At 35.9% G+C, this 23,384-nt stretch overlaps 1 protein-coding gene across 1 annotated transcript in view; it reads right to left on the bottom strand.

The window, feature by feature from the left end:
* The window catches only part of UGGT2 (UDP-glucose glycoprotein glucosyltransferase 2), a 187,900-nt gene that overhangs the window by 16,657 nt on the left and 147,859 nt on the right, over positions 1 to 23,384 (bottom strand). The window contains exons 30-33 of the mRNA XM_063101517.1: positions 10,777 to 10,861; positions 6,468 to 6,553; positions 3,048 to 3,146; positions 1,979 to 2,063 (exon numbers count right to left, since the gene is read on the bottom strand). Of these exons, the coding sequence (XP_062957587.1) occupies positions 1,979 to 2,063; positions 3,048 to 3,146; positions 6,468 to 6,553; positions 10,777 to 10,861 (355 nt within the window). The remainder of the gene's footprint in view (positions 1 to 1,978; positions 2,064 to 3,047; positions 3,147 to 6,467; positions 6,554 to 10,776; positions 10,862 to 23,384) is intronic.

Here is a 23,384-nt window from a genome sequence, read left to right as displayed (position 1 = left end):
GGAATGGATCTAGAATTCTAGCAATTTCTCTTTCTGGCTGTTGGTTACACAGATGTTTGAAGTTTTCAAGAAATCATCAAAGCTACACAGTTATGACTTGTGAACTTTTCTGTGCATATATTTCATTAAGAAGTTTTTGAAAGAAAAATTTTGAGGGAAAGAAACAAATTACCCAAAGAAAGAAAATACTATTTCATATATAGTATTACTTTTGGTCACGCAGTGGAACAAGACTCTTTATCCAGACACAGCACTATTTTTCTAGTGAATATCATTTCCTCCTAAAAGAATCTTGAGTTTTTATTGTCTCAGTTTATACAGTTAAGCCCCCTATGCCATTCGTGTAGTGTTTGGCTAGTAGGATAACATGTTAAACATTTAATAAAAAAATAGTGTAACTTCTTGTCTGTACTCATATTTATGGGTTCTTTTTCAGTTTTTTGTCTACTGCCAAATGAGCACAGGATGGGGCACTGTTGGTGGTGGGGGCAGTCAGGTTGTTACATAGGGTTTTAAGCACCTGGGCTTTGAGGTCAAAAGGGTTTGGTTCAAATCTCAGCTATGTTCCTAATTAGCTGTTTTATCTCAGGCCTGTGCTATAAAAGATGAATCCTGCTCAAAGAAAGCTGTGATCCTTTGCCCCTAGCTCCTGGGAGTTACTTCTATGGTTGGAATGCTCTGCCTGATAAAAATGTCTTTGTTTACCTGGGAACCGTGGGCCACACTAGAAAGTCCATGCTAACAATATGATTTATAATGAGGACCTTGGAACACAAAGCATCAGCTTGGCCTCTTGGGGGCACCAGGCTAAGGTCAGCCATGCAGGTTGTCAACTGGGTCTACATGGCCAACCCCCAATAAAATCTCTGGACACCAAAGTCTGAATGAGCCTATTTGGCTGGCAATACTCCATGGGTACCATCATACGTTGTTGGGAGAAATATGTGCTGTCTGCACGACTTCACCGGCAGAGGACAAGTGGAGACTCTGCGTCTGGTCTCCCCTGGACCCTTCTCTTTGCACCTCTTCCTTTTACTGATTTTATTTGTATCCTTTTGCTATAACAAACTGTAACTGAGTATAACTGCTTTTCTAAGTTCTGTGAATCCTTCTAGTGAATTATGGAACGCAGGAGTGGCCTTAGGTACCTCCCAATTGTGCATGCCTTTTATGTAACTTCTGAGTCTTAGTTTTCTTACCACATGGGATTGCTATAAAGAACAACTGAATAATGTTGGTAAAGTACTTAGCAACATACATGGAAATGTTAAGGAATAAAAGCACGACTGGCTATTTTTACCCTTGCTTTTTAACTATTGTGGTTAAAAGCAAGAAAAAGAGGACCCTAACTTTCATGGAATCTGATTATTTTGTAGTGAGAACAGGAATAAACAGAGTTCACTTTGCAGCAGGAATGTGAGGCTGCGTAAAGGATAACAGATGTTGGCCACCTGCAAACTTAATCTGACCATGGTGCCCAGACCATCACAGCAATCAATGCACTGTACAAAGACAAAAGAGCTTTGTGGTTCTCAGTACTATAAAACTATTTTCTATTGTATAGTTTTCATATTTTCTTGATACTTCTACTGTTCCTGCTTACCTTTGTAAAAATATAACAGAATCCAATTCTTTTAATTGAAAATATGTATAAATTTTCCATTGCCAAATTTTATTTATTCATTATCATAAGAAACTACTAATCACTCTGATTTTGCTTAAAAATATACTATTCTGCTGCAGTCCTTTCCTTTTAACACCTCTTTAAATAAAAATTGCACAGAATTTTTCTTAAGCTAGACAAAAAAGATACTGAATACCAGTTTTAAAATTTATTAACAATAGTAATTTGAGTAAACATACATTTCAAAAGCCTCATTCTAAAGAAAAATGTTATAAGAACCTACAATAAAACAAAGAATTTACTAATCAAACATTTCCAACATTAACCCCTCTGGGAAAAGAGTAATGTACTTACTTTAAATGTTGGTGACAGATAATTTTTTAGAAACCAGAATTTCACTGTTGTTTTGGTGTTACGTAAAACAGAAAGCATCATAATTCTGTATAAAAGAACATTAAAACCAATATAAGTTAATGCTAACAGGAGTTCATTCTACTTTTTTAAAGGCTTTTAAATATTTAAAGGTATGAATTAGAAATTTTTCACTGTGAATTGTGGGGAAACAAACTGAAATATCTTCAGATACTACGGTTGATCAAGAATGTAATGTACAATGATGGATATATATGTATATGTATGTGTGTGTATATATAAATCTGATATAGACTAAATTGATTGGTTTTTGTTTGTTCCAGTTGACAAAGAAGACAGTCTTGTTTAGATGAACTAGAGTCTAATTTTGTCTCTATTATTATGTGATTAACATTAGGTCTGCAAAACTGGAAGAGTTGAATAATCTGTCTATACTGATAAATTCACTAGACGGGTCACTTGTTTTGCTATCCTAGACTTCTGAATAGAGAAGATACAAATGAATCTAAAGTTCTATTTTAAGATATCAACACTACAATTAAACATTTTTGAGGCATTCTCTGAGGCATCTGTGACCCTTCTATATAAACTGCTAAAAAAACAGCCCTTAGCACTGTGTAAATATGCTTTCCTCCTATCATTGCTCTCCTTCTTTTTATAAAAATACATATTTCTTCACTAGAAAAGGAAAATTTACTATATATACTTTTTCTTACCTATTATCTTGTTACAAAATATGTCTATTTTCTAGTCTTAAAACCAATATTCCAATCAAGTCAAACTCATGAAATTTCACTGAATTTAAAAAAATACTTACCTCATAATTATAAGTTAAAAAAAAAAGCAGGGTGCAGTTAAAAAAAGATATATATATGTGTATTTGGGAGGATATAAAAATAATACTATTGGTTTTCTGCAGCAAAAAAATCTGAGTACCAAGAAAATAGAGGTGGGAGATTTTTCTTTCACCATATATTACTTTATTGTTTCTGAACTTTGAACCACATAAATGTATTACTTTTTCAAAATATTAGGTATAAAATATACCTACCTTAAAAAGCGTTCATATAAATGGCCAGAAGCAACTGAAAAAATGTTCAGAACGTCTTGTTCCTTTTTGTCTTCTTCTCTACGCAAACTTATTGTAAAACTTGGAATAAAAAAGTAGGAATTGACAGTTTCTTAAATACACATCTGCAAACTTTATAGTGTGACTAAATAAAATACTATATTTGATAATAAAAATGGCTTTCAAAATGAAGTTATTAAACTGTAAACAAACTCTTATCCTAACAACTATGATTTATTAAAATCAAAACATGACAATTGATAATCATGTCAAGTTTTATGAATTTTAAAAAAATTTATCACATGGAATGCAATTATATTGTCTCCAGGTTAATAAGGTAGTATATTCGAATCTTTGTGAGTTGCCAAAAGTTGTTTTGAGAACAAAGAATGAGTTACAGCCAGCCGATGGCCATATCGGGTGTATTGAAAAAGAGGCTAATAATGAGGGAAGAAACAGAATGTAGAAGTGACTACAGCACAGCAAGAATTTATATGGTAACAAGGTAGGTCTGGAAGCACTGCTGATGGGTTCCCCCAGGCTAAAATGTTACTAAAAGCACCTACAATTTAGAGCTCCTCTGAGCAGGTATATTCTCTACTCCGTGAAGGCTCTGGAGACCTTTGTACTCTGGGTGACCTCCACGAGGAACGAAGAGAGCACTAGGGAGCCATGTCCACTCACTGATTTATATCATGGTAGCTTAATCTAGACCCAGTTGTCATTTTCACTACTTTTTGGACCCAGACCAACCTCAACTCATTTTTGTATATGTTCCATCTCATATTAAAAAAATGTCCAAGTCTTTTATGTGGGATATTCATAATGTATAATTTATAATTTTCTTCCTGTTTAAAAAATTTTAAATCTCATTTTTATATAAACATACTTCGAATGACTAAAATTTGGAAAACTAAACAACTTAACAGTCATCATGAAATATATTTTCCCACAGACAAACTGTTATGACAGAAGTATTTTTCAAATCTTCTTTTACTGTATTCCTCCAGATAAGAAAAACAGTTGATTCGATGTCAAAAAATAAAATAAAATAAAATAAAATCACTCTAATATTACTCTAAGTTAGGATTAAAACTAATATAAAAAAGTGAAAATATTATAAGACACACAATACTATATATCTGGAGCAGTTAACATCCCTAAAACTTACTGTCTTTCCAACAAAGTATTATTTTATTTTTTTGGCATACTTTTTGTGTACTAAGTGACTATAACATAGTTTAACAGTTATCTTTATTCATTCTCCTCTCTACCTTCTGGGTTTTGTTGCTGCTGTTGTTTTTTCTGTGTGAGTGATCACTAACTTTTATTTAATACTTCCACAGCCTTTGAAATGTTCTAAGTGCCTCTGCAGATTTCTTAGGATGGGCTCAATTCCTGTCTTCACAACCTATTGGGGGCAGAAAGTTTCTGGTGTTTTTCCCCTAATTTTATTTACGTTTATTTTGTAGGGTACAGTATGTTGTTTCAGTACATGCATATACTGCACAATGATTCACTTAGGGTAGATGGCATAGTTTGGCACCCATTAGTCCACCACTTCTCCTCCCCACCCCTCCCTGGCCACTGGTAACACTTATTCTACTTTCTACTTCTATGAGAACCTCCCCCTCACCTTTTCTTTTAGATTCCACATATGAGTTTGACAATGTGGTTGTCTTTGCCTGACTTATTTAACATGATGGTTTCCAGTTCCATCCATGTTGCTGCAAATGACATAATTTCTTTTTAGAGCTGAATAGTATTCCATTGTGTATATATACCACAGTTTTTTTATCCATTCATCCACTGATGGGCATTTTAGGTTGATTCCATCTCTCGGCTGTTGTGAAAATTGTTGTGATGAACAAGGGAGTGTAATCAACCTTCTGGTTTTAATGGAAGATCTTAGACAGATACTTTTATTCTGTGTCATTATGTTCTGTCAAACATACCTACCCTCCCAATCATCTCAAAATGATCTTTTACCAATAACTAGTTCAATGCACTTACTGTGACAGTAACATGGTTCTTCCTACCAAACAAGGAGTCAAGAAAACGAATCCTAAACTGTGCAAAATCCAAAACAATGAGAGCACTTTTGACTGGTTTAACAAAATATGCTTAGGTTTTTAATCTATTCTATTTAAACTATTTATCTTTAATTAAAATGATCAATGGTTTGCCATCGTAATTCAAATCTCTAAAGTGGACTTTCAAAGTTCTACAGGAACTACAGGATCTACAGGAGTCAGCTTTTGTTTTTGTCCTCTTAACATCCTTTCCCCTCTAGTAACGACAAGCTGGTATTTCAAGGGGAACCATCCCTTCTCTGATTTCATTCTATGAGGTTTACAGGGGACAAGACTTCCCACTGGCTCTAAAGGTAGGCATATGCCCCAGGCTTGTCAGAGTCACAGTGATCAGTTCAGTTTGGGACACATGGCTATAGCCAGACCAATGTGTCAACCTTGGAACTTTTTTTTTTTTTTTTAAATTTCCATAGGTCTCTGCTTAATAAGCCTTACAGCTTTTGCTGGAACTACAGTCATGCACTACATAACAATGTTTCAGTCAATCACGGACTGCATTTACAATGGTGGTCGGAACAACAGGCTATACCATATAGCTAGGTATGCAGTACGATATTCCATCTAGGTTTGTATAAGTAAATTGTATGATGCTCACACAATGACAAAATCACCTAAAGACACATTTCCCAGAACATAACCCCATCATTAAGTGAAGTATGACTGTACTTGCAAAGAGGCAACTTCTTCCCACTAGAGATGGTAAACTTTTACTTGTAAAAGTCTATCTGAAAATGAAGGAGGCAAAGAAATAGTAGTAGTAGGAGATGTAGAAAGACATTTTTCAGAATACATCATCTGAATGCCCAAAGCCAGGCCTACTACTGGATTCTTTAGATACGTGATCCAATATATTCCTTTTGTGATTAATAATATAATATAGGTCCCAACCTAACTTATATATTCCCTATTATGTTCAGTGTTGTAGCCTAAGGTGGTCTACATTCTGTTCTTTGAAGAACATACCAATCTTTTTGCATTTCTGTAACCAGGTTCCTTCACTCTTGCCTCCAACATTAAAATTCTGTCTGTCCTTTATAACACATCTCAGCCACACATTTCTCCAAGGAGTCTTTCTTGAGTTTCTTCCTAACTGGATATCCTTTTTTTCCTTTGGTTTGTACACTACTTTATTTTCAGCTGTCTTACAGCTGCAGTTTCCTATCTTTATGTTACTAGCATGTGTGTATCTATCTTATCACTCCAAGAGAAGAGGATCTATGCTTTACTTAAATTTTTACCACCTGTAGGGCTTCCACATACTAGATTCTTATCAATCTAGTTATGTGTTAAAAAATTCACTAGTAATTACCTTTTAATGGAATCCCATATTCCTTGGGTTTTTTCATCTTTATCAGTAAGGATATCTTCCTTAATTTTGTCTGGTTTTTTTTGTACCTAGACAGCATGGTAAAGAAAAATTTTAGAATTTGGCAGCTTTAAACATTAGGCTGCATGGTAAGAAAGTGAACATACCGGGCAAGATTACCCTTGAAAAATTAAGATAGAAAGTGCAGTAAATAAAGCCAGGAAACATCTTAGCACAATGTTATAGACATAATTTGGTCTTCAACTATCAATGCAACCTCTTATTTTTAGTTTTTTTGGTGGTTACCTCCATACTGTTAAATAATTTGCTTACACTTGTATTTTCTTCTTCTTTTTTTTTTTTTGTAGGTTATCATTTTATTATTTTTTTAGGGCTTCTATAACAAATTACCACAAACTTGGTGGCTTAATACACATTATTCTTACACAGTTCTGGAGGACAGATGTCTGAAATCAAAGTGTCCACTAGGTCACACTTTCTCCCAAGTCTCTAGGGGGATAAATAATTTTTCCTAATCTCTTCCAATTTCTTTTCTTTTCTTTTTTTTTTTTAAATTTTATTTTGTCGATATACATTTTGGCTGATTATTGCTCCCCATCACTAAAACCTACCTCCCTTCTCCCTCCCTCCTCCCCCCCCAACAATGTCCTTTCTGTTTGCTTGTCGTATCAACTTCAAGTAATTGTGGTTGTTATATCTTCTCCCCCCCCACCCCCGGTTTTGTGTGTGTGTGTGAGAATTTATATATTAATTTTTAGCTCCCACCAATAAGTGAGAACATGTGGTATTTCTCTTTCTGTGCCTGACTTGTTTCACTTAATATAATTCTCTCGAGGTCCATCCATGTTGTTGCAAATGGCAGTATTTCATTCGTTTTTATAGCTGAGTAGTATTCCATTGTGTAGATGTACCACATTTTCCGTATCCACTCATCTGATGATGGACATTTGGGCTGGTTCCAACTCTTGGCTATTGTAAAGAGAGCTGCGATGAACATTGGGGAACAGGTATACCTTCGACTTGATGATTTCCATTCCTCTGGGTATATTCCCAACAGTGGGATAGCTGGGTCGTATGGTAGATGGCTCCTGGTGTTGCTAAACTTGTGGCAACATAACTGCAATATCTGTCTCCTTTACATGCCTTTTTTTCCTGTGTCTCAGTCTCAAATACCCCTCTTCTTTCTTTTATAAAGGTATCAGTCACTGCATTTAGAACCCACCCTAAACTCAGATAACGTTACCTACTAGTACTTCTGGATTCAGAGTTTAGACATTATTTACTCTTTCTGACAGAAGAGTAACTTACACTTACATCATTCTTTTCTTCCTCTCTTTGTCTTGAAGTTTTCATTGTATTATCTTTATCTTCAGTTCTTCTAGTGAGTATTTTTCTAACTTTAAATGATGTTTAAATATCCTATTTTTTATTACAACAATTACAACACTTTCTCTTGTATACTGTTTGTAAGGATACTAACATCTTTATCCTTCCCTCCACCTCCCAACATACATTAGTTAAAACTTCACTTTAGCATTTGTAAATATAGAGAACATTACATTTAGTTCAGTAAACATAATTGTATCTTTTGCATTTTCCTATGGTGATTCTAAAACTTGAAAATTGGTAAACAGTGCTTAATATGACAATGCACATACTATCCACTGAAGAGCATGAAAAGCTACTAAAACCGTATTTCCTCTATATAGTTACAATGATATGACCACTGTACCACTGACGGGCGACTCTTCCTAGCTCAAATGAATTCTCCTTTGTTACATTCTTTTCTTGGAATTATTGTCTTTTATTTCTCTTGTGGAGAGAGAGAGAGATATGTCTTCTTTACCACATACCTATTATTTTCCAATTTATTACTCATGTCACTTAATTGTCTGGAATTCCTGTCTTCTTGAAGATATTTTTCGTGGAGCTCAACAATTAACTGGTGTTTCTTTCTAGACTTTCTTTTTGTTGGTGTACAGATTAGTTTTACCATTTCTTGAACTATCTATCTTCTTTTTTCTTGGCCTTCATCTTTATCATGCTGGCAAACATCTTCAAGAAAGGGTGTGAAAAATAATTTTTCTAAATCTTCACACTTCAAAAATTACTTTGCCTTCACATTTGATTAAAAATTTGGCTAGATACAAAATACTACGTTCAAAATAATTTTCCTCAAAACATTAAAAGCTTTGTTTGGCTTTCTTTTAATACCTATTTTGGAAATGACAAGTCTAATGCTAGTGTCAGTGCTGCTCTATTGCAGTGACCTGCCTTATCTCCTTTGTAGCTATTAGCATCTGATGGGGCTATTTTCACCCATCCACTTGGTAATTTGTGGACTCTTTCGACATAAACATTTTTCTCTCTCTTTAGCTATAGGATATATTCCCTCCTCCGTTTTCTGTCCACCCTACCCCCCTCACCCCACCGAATTCCTCTTAGCGGGCTACTGGAGTTCATGGGTGATGCATCCTCTATGCTGCCTGTCTTTTCTCCTCCCTTTTTTTTTTTTTTTGTCTTTTCGCTGTAACTCTGAGAAATGAATGGTTAGGAAATAACACTGTGTTATTAGAAAACAACTGAAGGAGCTAGGTATGGTTAGGCTATAAAATGTTTGTAAGTGGTATCTTTCATAATTCGTGAAAATTCTTAGCCATTATTGCTTCAAATACTACCTGTACCCCATTCTTTCTTTCGTCATATTCTGGAACTCCATTTAAGCTAATTTTATCTATTCAACAAATACTCATAAAGTGCTTTACAAAGTTAAACTATCTTATTGTCATAACGGTCATATAAAGTAAGTTCTATATTAACCCCATTTTTTAGATGAGAAAAATGAGACAGAAAGAGGTTAAGTAATCTGCCCAAATGATTACTAATGAGTGGCTTAGCCTTTCTCACTCTGTTCTCTATGTCTTTTATGCCCTCTGCCCTATTTTTCTTTTTTCCTGTCCCTGTTAAATTTGTGATACTTTTTCTAGCCCATCTTCTAATTCACTAATTCTCTCTGCAGGCATGTTAAAGCCATCCACTGAATTCTTAATTTTGGAAGGCAGCTATAACATACTTCATTATACTATCAACACACTCAAATTCCTAATTTTATTGTATTGCTCAGCTTCAAAAGTTCTACTTTAAAAAAATGTAATATGTACTTTTTATAGTTTCATGTTCTCTGTAATAATTTTCAAGTTTGTCTTTTGTCTTTTATTTCGTTAAGCACAGTAAGCACAGTTGCTTCAGAGTCTGGATCAATAATTCTAATATCAGGAGTCTCTGTGAGTCTTTTTCTCTGTTTTCTGTTGCTTCTGCTGGTTTTCTTTGTGTATCTGGTTATCTTTGACCATGTGTTGGCCTCTATACTTGAAAAACTTGATTTGCAGCTTAGGCTACTGTAATCTTATTCCAGAGATTTATGGATGTTTCTGCAAGATACCTGTATATCCTATCAATCTAGAACTATTTTAGTACTATTTAAAGTTAAGGCTCTCTGCACTCCTTTGTGACACAAATTTGGGCTAAAAGACTGTGTGGGGTAACTTTCTTTGTTTCATCCTTACCCTGAAGATACAGTGAGCTTATGGTAGAGGGAGTCTTCTAATAGATTACCCAATTTACGGATTCTGGGGTTTAATTTCTGTCCCCATAACCAGGCAAATTAAATCAAAATAATAGTTCAAGTATGCCAGGATGAACAAATGTTCCAGGGCAATAAGCAGCATTTTTGGCTCAGAGAAACTTCTTTGCTTGCTGAGTTCATTAGGCTCTTATTTTCCCTTTAATTTTGATTTTGTATTTCTTCATTACCTCGTTATTGTCAGCTCCTCATTGCTTTTAAGATTTTCAAAAACATTTTATCCAACATTTGAACTAGTTTTAAGCAGCAGGGATGGTCCAAAAGAACTATGCCTACCATAATAGAAAACTCCTTTTCTCTCTCTTTAAGGAAAGAAACATCACTTTTTCCCCCGCCAGAACTAACTTCAACCTGTGTTCTTGATCTCATCTGTAGAGCCTAATTTGTAACATTATCTGGCTACAGATATAGTAGATATAGTAGATATAGCATGACTTTAAAAAAAAAGATTCCTTCTATCTTCAAGCTCTGCTTTCCCTTCATGAATGCAATGCTTTTCCTTCCTTTTACTGCTAGAATTCCAATACAACATTTTAGATAGTAAAATTAGAAAATTAGTTGTAAAATAAAGATTAATTAATTAGGGACAAAAATAATAATTCTTAATATTAAGAACAAAGCCTATAAAAAAGCTTCTGCCTCACATACTTGTACTTCCAGGATCTTGCTTTTGAAGCTGTCTAATACAACAATGACATCTTCTAGGTCTGGTTCAGAGTCAGTTCCTTCATGCCTGAAAATAGAAAAATATAAATATCTATAATTAATTCAAGAATAGACACAATTATTATGGCATAAATACCAGAATATATTCACTTAGCAATAAATGTAAGTATAATACTACTTACATATATATCACATTTGCTAGGTTTTTTTTTTTTTTTTCATTTTCTGAGTCTTCTGGTAATTTATTTTTATTTTTATTTTATCATATCATTATACAATGTAAACGTTTTTTGTGACCCTTTACCAATTTCTCCCTAACTCCCATTTTCTCTCCCCCTTTCCCACCTCTGGTGGCCTCACTTGTGTTTTATCCTTTTGAAAAGTTCAAGGAATTATTGTGATTGCTGTAACTTACTTACTTTTTTCCAGCTCCCACTCATGAGTGAGGACACGCAGTATTTCTCTTTCTGTGCCTGGCTTATTTCACTTAACATAATTTTCTCTAAGTTCATCCATGTTGCTGCGAATGACAGAATTTCATTCTTGTTTATGGCTGAGTAGTATTCCATTGTGTATATATACCACATTTTCCTTATCCAGTTGTCCATCGATGGACATTTACATTGGTTCCAATTCTTAGCTATTGTAAATACAGCTGTGATAAACATGGGAGTGCAAGTATCCCTTTGATATGACGACTTCTGTTCCTTTGGGTATACACCCAGTAGTGGGATTGCTGGATCATATGGCAAGTCTATCTGTACTTGTTTGGGGAACCTCCATACTGTTTTCCATAATGACTGCACTAATTTACAGTCTCAAAACTGTGCATCACTTAATACAAGTTAAAACTATATCTTTCACATCTCTAATATATTGCAATGAAAATTAAAATGTGAAACATTTTCTAGACTTAAAAGTAAGTTATTTATATATCAAAGAAGTTATATATAAACTGTCCAATACTTTTGAATATTCACCAGCCATTTTGAAATGCCGAAATTTGAACTCACAAGACTGAAAATGTGTCTATGATGTCACTTGCACCACTTGAATGTTTTTATTTTATATTACATATAGTGCAGTTCATTCTCTAATATTCATAACTGCTTAAATAAATCAAATATGACAGCTGTGCTCAATAGTTTTTTTATATTATTCTTACTATATAATTGAAAAATTCTATCATAAAAATATTTACAGTGAAATTCAATTTTGTCAAAGGGAAAGCAATCAGTTGTCAAATTAGTACTATATCTGCTTATGAGTTTAGTCATATTCATAACATATACTTTGACTTTTTAAAAAATGAATATCAGAGATTCTAGCACTTTGATGACTAACGATGCCTTTGATTCCCTCTGAGTTCCAATTCCCCAGTTGAGATGATTAAACCAAAGTAGAAGGCAGAGCCCTATCCAACCACTGCCATTAGAAAATAAAAAGGGTTTCAACTTACATAGTAGAAATGACAAATTTCTTAAAAACTTTCAAGCTCTTCTAGTCACAAACATTGCTCAAGGGCATCAGCAACTTCAGCCATCTAATCCATTGTCCACTGAGGCCAGGGCAGAGCCAGCTAGCACATCACTACAGCTAAACCTAAACATGTTCTAGAGCAAACCTCCCTCCATGACCATGGCAGAGGTAGTAGTGATGAGCTCTTATTCTAGTTCAGGCAATATTTTAAGCTCTTTATAGATGCTAACTCAAAATTTAATCCATACAACCATCCTTTTAGAAGGATGCAATTATTATTCTAGATCCACACTGAGCTTACATAGTCTGGCTCTTCACCACTACACTATCAGACCTTTATCAACAATGCTAAGCAACTAAAAACTACTGGATACATGAGGAACATCAGCAGCTTAAATTAAGGAAACAAGCTAAACGGTCATAGGAAATAAAGTCATTGATAAGAAATTAATGCAGAAAAAAGGGGAACGTTCAAATAATTTACAATCTCAATGAGATTTGAGAGAATATTATATCTCAGTAAAAGCAATTTATTTCAAAACGAAAGAATTCACTGTGTGAGAAACGATTATTTTTAAAAAATACATTATTATTCTTTTAAAAATACATGTTTTTCTTAGAATTCTAAATATAAAGATCATTTAAATTTTTAGAAAGAAAAAGTAAGTCAGACTGGCCTCTCATTTCTCATTCAAAACACTGAATGGTAGAAGATGAAGCCCTCAAGTTTCAAGCATTCTGAGAGAAATTTTAATATTCAATACTTAGTAAAGCTATAATTCATACAGAAATGCAAAAAAAAAAATTTCAGGCCTTTGAGGAACAAGAGTATTTCTGAAAAAATTATTTGCGGAAATGTGGTATTGTATTATGACATGGTAGGCAATATCCCACCTTCTAGTACATACAGCAGGAGTCAGAAAACTAAACACTTTTGCTGTTGTTCCTAGACTCTTTTGCATCTATGGTTCTGGTTGATAATTAGATTCCAGTAAATAGATAGATATATTTGTATATGATCTGGAACTTAGAGTGAGCAGGGGAAATGTGCTGATTCTTAGCTACTCTCTTTTGGCAAGCACATCATGAAGATACTGAGGTGTTCTACACCAGTGTTCAAGTGAGCAATTACTCATCTTTCTGGGGTACCTACAGCCAGGTGATATGCTGGTATTAGCAGCTTCCTGTTTTCCCATTTTTTTGATCATGGGAAAGGTAGCAGCTCTTTCTGGTTGGTCAGTTCCTTGGCTTTGTTTTGCAAGCCATTCCTGGAAGCCAGACCTCCTGGAGAGGTTGCCCCTCCAATTCTTCCTACCACAATGTGAAAGCATCCAACTCTTTGTGTTAAATCCTTCTCTGATAGCATGGGGAGTCAGCCATCTGCTATGGTTTGAATGTGTGCCCCACCAAAATTCAGGATGAAATTTAATTGTCATTGTGACAGCATTTGAGAGGTGGGACCCTTAAGAGATGATTAGGCCATGAAGGCTCCACCCTCATGGGAGGGATTGGTGTTGTTATAAAAGGGCAAATTCAGCCCTCTCTTGCTCTTTCTTGCCTTTCTGCCTTCTGCCATGAGATGATGCAGCAAGAAGACCCTCATCAGATGCCAGCCCCCTGATCTTGGACTTCCTAGCCTCCAGAACCAATAAATTCGTCTTCATTATGAATTATCTAGTCTCAGATATTCTGTTGTATGAGCAAAAAATGAAGACCCCCCCCCAAAAAAAAAAAAGAATATGAAAAGTAAAAGACATACACAAAAACTATGATCAATAGCGAATTTGGTAAAATTTACATTTAACTAATGGTAATATAATGTTAAAGAACTAAAGAGAAGATTGGGGGGAGGGAGGACAGTGGTAAAAGTAAAAGAATACTAGAATGCTTCCACTGAGGCATCAGTGAGATAGCTACTAGACACGGAAGTGAGGATGAATAACCATCCACTCCCAATGCCACCATTACATTCGCATTGCCCCCCAGAGAAATTATGCATATAAAAAAGGGCCTGAGAAGGGACTCTGTGAGAATGAAGACTGAAGAGTTTCTTTGCAGGGAGCTGTTGTCAGCTATAAATCACTACTCTGCTCTCTGGGGAAGGACGGGGAGGAGTATTACCTTCTAATCCTAAACTCAGTAAGGTGGACACTTTAAGGGGAAAAGCACTCTGGAAAGTATATTCTGAAGTTGTGACACACGGAGGACTGGTGTCTGGCTCATGTCTGAGACCGCTTTGATCGAGGAGCCAGGAGAATGCTTACTGCCTCTGCGACTGGCCTGAACTCTTAGAGTTTATTTGGCAAGCTGATGCCTAAGTACTTCCCATGGATCAAATGTAGTCAGGCAGGAGATTTGGTTTTGTTATTACCGTGGGATAGTTATGTATCCCACAGATGTGGCAACCTGGATGTATGAGGAGGCCTCAGCAAACAGGCTACTGGCATAGCACTGGAGGTCCAGAGACTAAGGATGTTGTAAGCAGCAAGTGGAATATATGTGCACCAACAGGGACCAGGGAATTCAAGGAGAGTGAGATACAACAATAGAGAACTTCTAGAAGCCCAAAGAAGTGCTCCATAAGAGTAAGCTTTAACCACTTCTAGGGCCAGAGAATGCAAAGTTAGCTCATAATCAACCAGCTTGGGTAACTAGGAAGAAAAAGAATGGAAAGCCTTGTTTGAAACCTCTCCTGACTCTTGTATAAAACATAGGAGAAGCAGTTCAGTCTCAAAGGTACCAAACTAAAATTGTGTACAAATACTAATTTGGTAGAAAAAATTTTTTCTGAAGATTTTAAGTGAAAATCTAGCACAATAATTTAGCATATTGAAGGTGCATATTTGAGGGTACTTCCAAAAGTTCATGGATAGATTTGCAGTACCTTTTAATTCTATTTTTGCACAAACTTTTGGAAGTGCTCCCATAAAAAGTATTTGATATTCTCCACAATTAATTAGGAAAATATGAGAAGCATTTGTCTAATTTTAGTAGAACTACAAGATTTTCTTTCCTAGGAGAGAATAATTTCAGAATTTTTATATTCAAGGTAAGTAAGAGCCAACACTGAGTATGCACAGATGAATTGCAGTTAAAGATTATAAAAAAATCGACAGACACAGAAAGTACACACTTGAAGATTATGCCGAAGAAATGGAAAGCAAAAGTTTAAAACATCAAATAATTTAGTCTTGGCTTTAAAATCAAGACTTGGAAACTCAAGTCAATGTTATTTTAGCTTAGCTTTTCAGCATGTTTCAGGAACTTTTTCCTAAATATAAGTATCAATTAGAATTAAATCATAAATTGGAATTAAAAGAATGTCCTTTTTCCTCATATTTCATATTGACCTGATTTTCATTACTGATACTTTAGTTTCAAAGAAATTTTATTACAGAGTAGCATAATTTATGTTTTTTCTGTTCTGGTTATCTAGCGACACATCAATCACATGCAGAGTTAAGCAAATTATGACTGAAAAAAGTTTATAGTTTGTTTTAAACTATAACTAGTTGTTATAGTTTGTTTATGAGTAATAAAAACATTTTTGAAGTTATTTCTACTGCCAAAAGTCTAACTATGAATGTGAAAAATTAGTTTTCCAGTAATATGTTAGTGGTACTTAAAATATCAAGGGCTATTTTCTCCCTAAAACATCCATGTATGGACTATGTATGATAGAAAATATTGGAAAAGAAGATAAAATAGAGGCTAATATAACGTATAGTTTAACATAATACATATGTTATTCTGTAATTGTAATTTGTAAAGAAAGAAGAAATAAGTGGGGAGGAAATGGGCATTTATTCAACATGTTAGACACTCTGCATTCTATGATTATCTCATTTAGTCTTCACCAAGGTAGGATTATCCCCCTTTGTAATGAGGAAATAACGAATCCAAATGGTTAACTTATACAAGATCATACAGATGGCTAGTGATTCAGAAGACATTTGAATCACAGTTCATTTAATTCCAAAAGGCAAAAAGCAATGGAGAAACAGAAGTGGCAAATATGAAGAAGCTGAGTTCCTGGCGATGTAGTTTGTACAAGATCACAGAAGTTGAAGCAAAACTTGAATGGCTCTTGAAACTGAGCCTTGTAACCACGGCTTATATAAGAGTAAATATACGTTACAGGATATTTTCCTTACTTTCTATATTATCATAGCACTCTTTTTCACACTTAGACTGTATAATAGTCATATCCTTGATGAATATAGATGCAAAAATCCTCACTAAAATACTAGCAAACAGAATACAGCAACACATATGTAAAATTATTCATCACGATCAAGTGGGATTCATCCCAGGGATGCAAGGTTGGTTCAACATCGCAAATCAATAAATGTGATACACCATATTAATAAACTCAAACACAAGGACGATATGATCATCTCTATAGATGCTGAAAAAGCATTTGATAAAGTTCAGCACTCATTCATGACAAAGACCCTCTATAAGTTAGGTATAGAGGGAAAGTATCTCAACATAATTAAAGCCATATATGCCAAACCCACTGCCAATATCATCCTGAATGGGGAAAAGCTGAAAGCTTTTCCTTTAAGAACAGGAACTAGACAAGGATGCCCACTCTCACCACTCCTATTCAACATAGTGTTGGAAGTACTAGCCAGAGCAATCAGAGAAGAGAAGGAAATAAAGGGCATCCAGATTGGAAAAGATGAAGTCAAACTGTCCCTGTTTGCAGATGACATGATCCTATATATCGAACAGCCTAAAACCTCTACAAAAAAACTCGTGGAATTGATAAATGATTTCAGCACAGTAGCAGGATACAAAATCAACACACGAAAATCAGTAGCATTTCTTTTGTCCAATAGTGAACATGCAGAAAGAGAAATCAAGAAAGCCTGCCCATTTACAATAGCCACCAAAAAAATAAAATACTTAGGAATTGAGTTAACCAAGGAGGTGAAAAATCTCTATAATGAGAACTACAAACCACTGCTGAGAGAAATTAGAGAGGATACAAGAAGATGGAAAGATATCCCATGCTCTTGGATTGGAAGAATCAACATAGTGAAAATGTCCATACTACCCAAAGTGATATACAAATTCAATGCAATCCCCATCAAAATTCCAAAGACATTTTTCTCAGAAATGGAAAAAAACTATCCAGACATTTATATGGAACAATAAAAGACCACGCATAGCCAAAGCAATGCTGAGCAAAAAAAATAAAGCTGGAGGCATAACACTACCTGACTTTAAGCTATACTACAAAGCTATAATAACCAAAACAGTATGGTACTGGCATAAAAACAGACACACTGACCAATGGAATAGAATAGAGAATCCAGAAATCAACCCACACACTTACTGCCATCTGATCTTTGACAAAGGCACCAAGCCTATTCACTGGGGAAGGGACTGCGTCTTCAGCAAATGGTGCTGGGATAACTGGATATCCATATGCAGGAGAATGAAACTAGATCCATACCTCTCACCGTATACTAAAATCAACTCAAAATGGATTAAGGATTTAAATATACACCCTGAAACAATAAAACTTCTTAAAGAAAACATAGGAGAAACACTTCAGGAAATAGGACTGGGCACAGACTTCATGAATACGACCCCAAAAGCACGGGCAACCAAAGGAAAAATAAACAAATGGGATTATATCAAACTAAAAAGCTTCTGCACAGCAAAAGAAACAATTAACAGAGTTAAAAGACAACCAACAGAGTGGGAGAAAATATTTGCAAAATATACAACTGACAAAGGATTAATATCCAGAATATATAAGGAACTCAAACAACTTTACAAGAAGAAAACAAGCAACCCAATTAAAAAATGGGCAAAAGAGCTAAGTAGGCATTTCTCTAAGGAAGATATACAAATGGCCAACAGACATATGAAAAAATGCTCAACATCACTCAGCATCCGGGAAATGCAAATCAAAACCACACTAAGATACCATCTAACCCCAGTTAGGATCGCTAAAATCCAAAAGACTCTGAACGATAAATGCTGGCGAGGTTGCGGAGAAAAAGGAACTCTCATACATTGTTGGTGGGACTGCAAAATGGTGCAGCCTCTATGGAAAATGGTATGGAGGTTCCTCAAACAATTGCAGATAGATCTACCATACGACCCAGCTATCCCACTGTTGGGAATATACCCAGAGGAATGGAAATCATCAAGTCAAAGGTATACCTGTTCCCCAGTGTTCATCGCAGCACTCTTTACAATAGCCAAGAGTTGGAACCAGCCCAAATGTCCATCATCAGATGAGTGGATACGGAAAATGTGGTACATCTACACAATGGAATACTACTCAGCTATAAAAACGAATGAAATACTGCCATTTGCAACAACATGGATGGACCTTGAGAGAATTATATTAAGTGAAACAAGTCAGGCACAGAAAGAGAAATACCACATGTTCTCACTTATTGGTGGGAGCTAAAAATTAATATATAAATTCTCACACACACACACACACACACACACACACACACACACACACACACACACCCAAAAAAAAAAACCGGGGGGAGGAAGAAGATATAACAACCACAATTACTTGAAGTTGATACGACAAGCAAACAGAAAAGACATTGTTGGGGGGGAGGGGGGGAGGGAGAAGGGAGGGAGGTTTTGGTGATGGGGAGCAATAATCAGCCACAATGTATATTGACAAAATAAAATTTAAAAAAAAATAAAATAAAATAAAATGAAAATCTGATCATAAAAAAAAAAAAAAGAATGTATAATAGTCATTCATTTTCTTAACTATTTTTCCCATGGGAATGATTTGTGGAAGGTAGGAACTATGTATTGTTCACCTGTTTATCTCCAATACTTTTCTTCCATACTTTCACCTACCTGCTCCACCTCTCCAAGTGATTTCTGTCATTACAGTCTGTATTATCTACTGTTTTATAAATTATAAAAAGAATTATACAGTGTGTACTCTTTTTCTGCTATGTGTCTTTCACTCAGCATAATTATTTTGAAATTCATCTATATTATTTTGTGTATCAATAGTTTATTTCTTTTTTTCACTAAGTAGTATTCCATCATATGAATATATCACATTTTAATTATTCCTCCATTTGATATTTGAGTTGTTTCTAGTTTCTGGCAATTACAAATAAAGCTGCTATGAAAAATAAGTGTACAAGTATTTGTATGGACATATATTTCCTTTTCTCTTGGGTAAATACCTATGAAAGAAATGTGTGGATCATATGATAGGTATACATATAAAGTTTTAAGGATCTGACAAACTGTTCCAAAGTAGTTGAGCCATTCTACATTCCCACTGGCAGTGAACAGCAGCTGCTACTGCTTCATATCCTCACCAACCCTTAGTATTACCAGTCTTTATAAGGTTAGTTGTTCTAATAGAATGTGGCATATCTCATTGTAATTTTAATGTGCATTTTCCTAATGACTAACAAAGATAAGCACTTTTTAATGTGCTTTTTGGCCCTAAGAGTTTTAGATGACAGATTTGCATGTCCACCCTCTTCCTGGAATGTTCTGCCTGTGTTTTGACTAGTAACTTCCTATTAATTCTTCAAAACTCTCCTGAAGTACTATCTTACCTCAACATTGACTTCCCTCTACCCACCTCCCTATCACAGAACTAAGCATTCCCAGCTGTATGAGCATTAAGTCATTAAGCATATTTATTGAATAACATTATGAGCTACGCACAGTATAAGGTAAAGCGGAAAGAGCACTGAAAAAAACGTAACAACCCCTAGTCCTTTATTATGTTTGTTAACCACAATGTATGATATAATAATAGGTGCTGAATACTTACTGAAATAAATTAAATCTAGAGATATTTATTAAGGGTATAAAAAAGATTTTGTTAGGGATTGGCCAACTATTGCCATTGTGCCAAATCAGGATGGTGGCTTGTGTACAGCCCCTGAGCTAAAAATGCTTTCTACATTTTAAAAATGATTGTTAGAAAAAGTAAGAATATTGACAAAGACCTTATGTCCACTCAAACAAACATTAAATACAGTATGTACTATTGGCTTCTTAACAGAAAAAGTGTAATAATCCCTGCTTTTTACTATGGTTCACTGATGAGCAGAAAAATGTCTGTTAAAACAAAACAAAACAAAACAAAACAATAATTCTTATATATAAAAAGGAAAAACTGAACAAAACCCAGGAATAATGTCTTTGTTATATAAGATATAACAGACACTTTATTGTCATTAATAATAAATATGTGAATTAGGCTAATGCATGGAAAAGTCTACAGAAAATAATCAATAAAAGATAAAACAGAAAACAAGATGTATATTTTAGACATACCTTTTATACTTTTGAAATAAAACAATATAGGGACAAATGTCATAGTTTTATAAGTAGTCTGTTTTATACTGATGGTATTTGTGGATCTTTTTGCAATTAATTATTTTAAGTTTAATATATTTATCATGTATAACAAGTTTTGAAATACATATACACTGTGGAATGGCTAAATTTGAGCTAATTAACATATGTATTACTTCACATATTTTTTGTGGTGAGAACACTAAATCTACTCTCAGCAATTTTTAAGAATACTTTGAAGAGCACACACAGTGTCTTAAGCAGGAGCCATGGGCAGCCCCAACCACCTGGCAGAAGGCAGGAACACACATGGGATCCTAGGCAGGAGCCATGGGCAACACCTCCATCCACCAGAAGGCAGAAGCATACGGAAAACACCACTTTTGCCCAGGTGGTGCACCACAGCCACCACTGCAGCCACTGAGGCTGCAAGGATGGCTCACCACTACAGTAGCAGGCACAGCCACTGTGCAGATGGCCTGTTGCCCACTCAACTGCATTGAAACAATAAGAGTCACCAGTGGAGACTGCAAAAAGAAAAGGAAGTCTCTTTCTTCAAAGCTCACTCCAGAATAACAGGAAAAGCAACTGCTCTACTAGATGACCAGACATCAATGTAGCCATACTGTATATATGAAGAGCCAAGACCATGACACCACCAAAAGAAAACAATAATTCTCAAATACCAGACCCTATATAGCAGGAAACCCTTAAAATGATTGAAAAAGGATTCCAAGTAACAATCTTAAGGAAACTCAAGGAGATAAAGAAAACTAAGACAACATAATGAAATGAGAAAAATAATCCAGGATATGAAGGAGGAAATTTACAAAGAGATTAATACTGTATTAGTCTGTTTTGTGTTGCTATAACAGAATACCTAAAACTAGGTAATTTATAAAGAAAAGAGGTTTATTTGGCTCATGATTTTGGGACAGCTGCATCTGGTGCAGGCCTCAGGCTGCTTCTACTCATGGAAAGCGGCAGGCACAAGCAGATCACATGCTGGGAGGAAGCAAGAGAGAAAGAAGGGAGGTGCTGGGGTCTTTTAAACAACCAGCTCTTGCAGGAACTAATAAAGTGAGAACTCTCTCACTACCCGCACTCCTGAATTCACCGCCATGACTCAAACAGCTCCCAGCACTGCCACACTGGGAATCAGATTTCCACAAGTTTTGGGGAACAACACATCCACACTCTACGATTCCACCCCTGGCCCCCTAAAACCCATTTTACTCTCACATACAAAATACAATCATTCCATCCCAACAGTCCCAAGTCATAGCTTGTTCCAGCACCAACTTAAAAGTTCAAAGTCTCATCTGAGACTAAAGGCAAAAGTCCTTCCAGCTGTGAACCTGTAAAAATTATCTACTTCCAAGACACAATGGTAGAACAGACATTGGGTATACATTCCCATTCCAAAAGGGAGGAATAGGCCAGAAGAAATAAGAAACAGGCCCCAAAACAAGTCCAAAAACCAGCAGGGCAGACAATAAATCTTAAAGGCCCAAAATAATCTTTGACTCCAAGTCCTGCATCCTGGGCACAATGGGATATTTGGGCCCCCAAAGCCTGGGGCAGTTCTGCTCCCACAGCTCTTCCGAGCACAGCCCACTGGGCTGCTCTGGCACCTGCAGCTTTTGCAGGCCAGTATTGCACATTGCCAGGGACCCTACAGTTCTGGGGTCCTGGCAACAGCCCCCCTCCCTAGGCTCTACTAGATATTTTCCAAAGTGGGGTTTCTCTGTGGGGTCTCTGACCCCACATTTGTGCTCGGCTCTGCTTTAGTAGATGGCCTCTGCAGTGGCTCTGCCCCTGCAGCAGGTCCCTGCCTGGGCCCCCCAGGCTTTTCCATACATTCTCTGAAATCTGGGTGGAAGCTGCCATGTCACTGCTCTCATGTTCTGCTGGCCTACAGACTTAACATGACATGGATGCCACCAAGGATTCTGGCTTTTGCTCTCCACACCCACTGCACAAACCAAACTTGGGGCCATGTGAGGCAAGGCCGCTCCAGCTAGAGCAGTTGGGCTGCAGAGAGCAGGTTCCTGAGAACAGCTGTGCCCTGGTCTGTCTTCTGGAACAACTCAGTTTTCCTAGGCCTTCAGGCCTGTGATGGGAGGGGTGCCCTTCCAGACTTTTGAAATGCCTTCAGTGCCTTTCTCCTATTGTTTTGGCAACTAGCATCTTGCTGCCTCATGGCCATGCTAAAGTCTTTAACAATCATTCTATCTGCTGCACCCTTCTATTTTTCTCCTGCTCTCTGCTTCTTTACCAAACGGCCAGGCTGCAAATTTTCTAAATCTTTATGCTCTGCTTCCTTTTTAATTATAAATTCTGCTGTTACGTCATATCTTTGCTGCCATAACTCAGCATAGACTGTTACAGGTAGTCATACAGCTTCCTTAATTCTTTGCTACTCAGAAATTCCTTCTGCCAAACATTCTGGTTCACAATTCTTAAGTCCTACCTTCCACAAAGTTCTGGGGCACAGACACAATGCAGCCAAATTCCTTGCTATGGTGTAGCAAGGGTGATCTTTTGTCCAATTCCCAGTAAGTTCCTTGTTTCTATCTGAAACCTCATAATCAGCATAGCCTTTACTGTCAACATTTCTACCAGCATTCTGGTCAAAACCATTTAACTAATCTCTAAAATGTTCTGAACACCCCCTCATCTTTTTGTTTTCCTTTAAGTCCTCCAAATTTCTCCAACCTTTGCCCATTACCCAGTTCCAAAGCTGCTTCCACCTTTTCAGGTACCTGTAAAGCAACACC

This window comes from Cynocephalus volans, chromosome 7 (genome assembly GCF_027409185.1).
Source record: "Cynocephalus volans isolate mCynVol1 chromosome 7, mCynVol1.pri, whole genome shotgun sequence".
NCBI classification, from domain to species: domain Eukaryota; kingdom Metazoa; phylum Chordata; class Mammalia; order Dermoptera; family Cynocephalidae; genus Cynocephalus; species Cynocephalus volans.
Note: the sequence above shows the minus strand (reverse complement) of the source record. Positions and strands in the feature narration are given on the sequence as shown.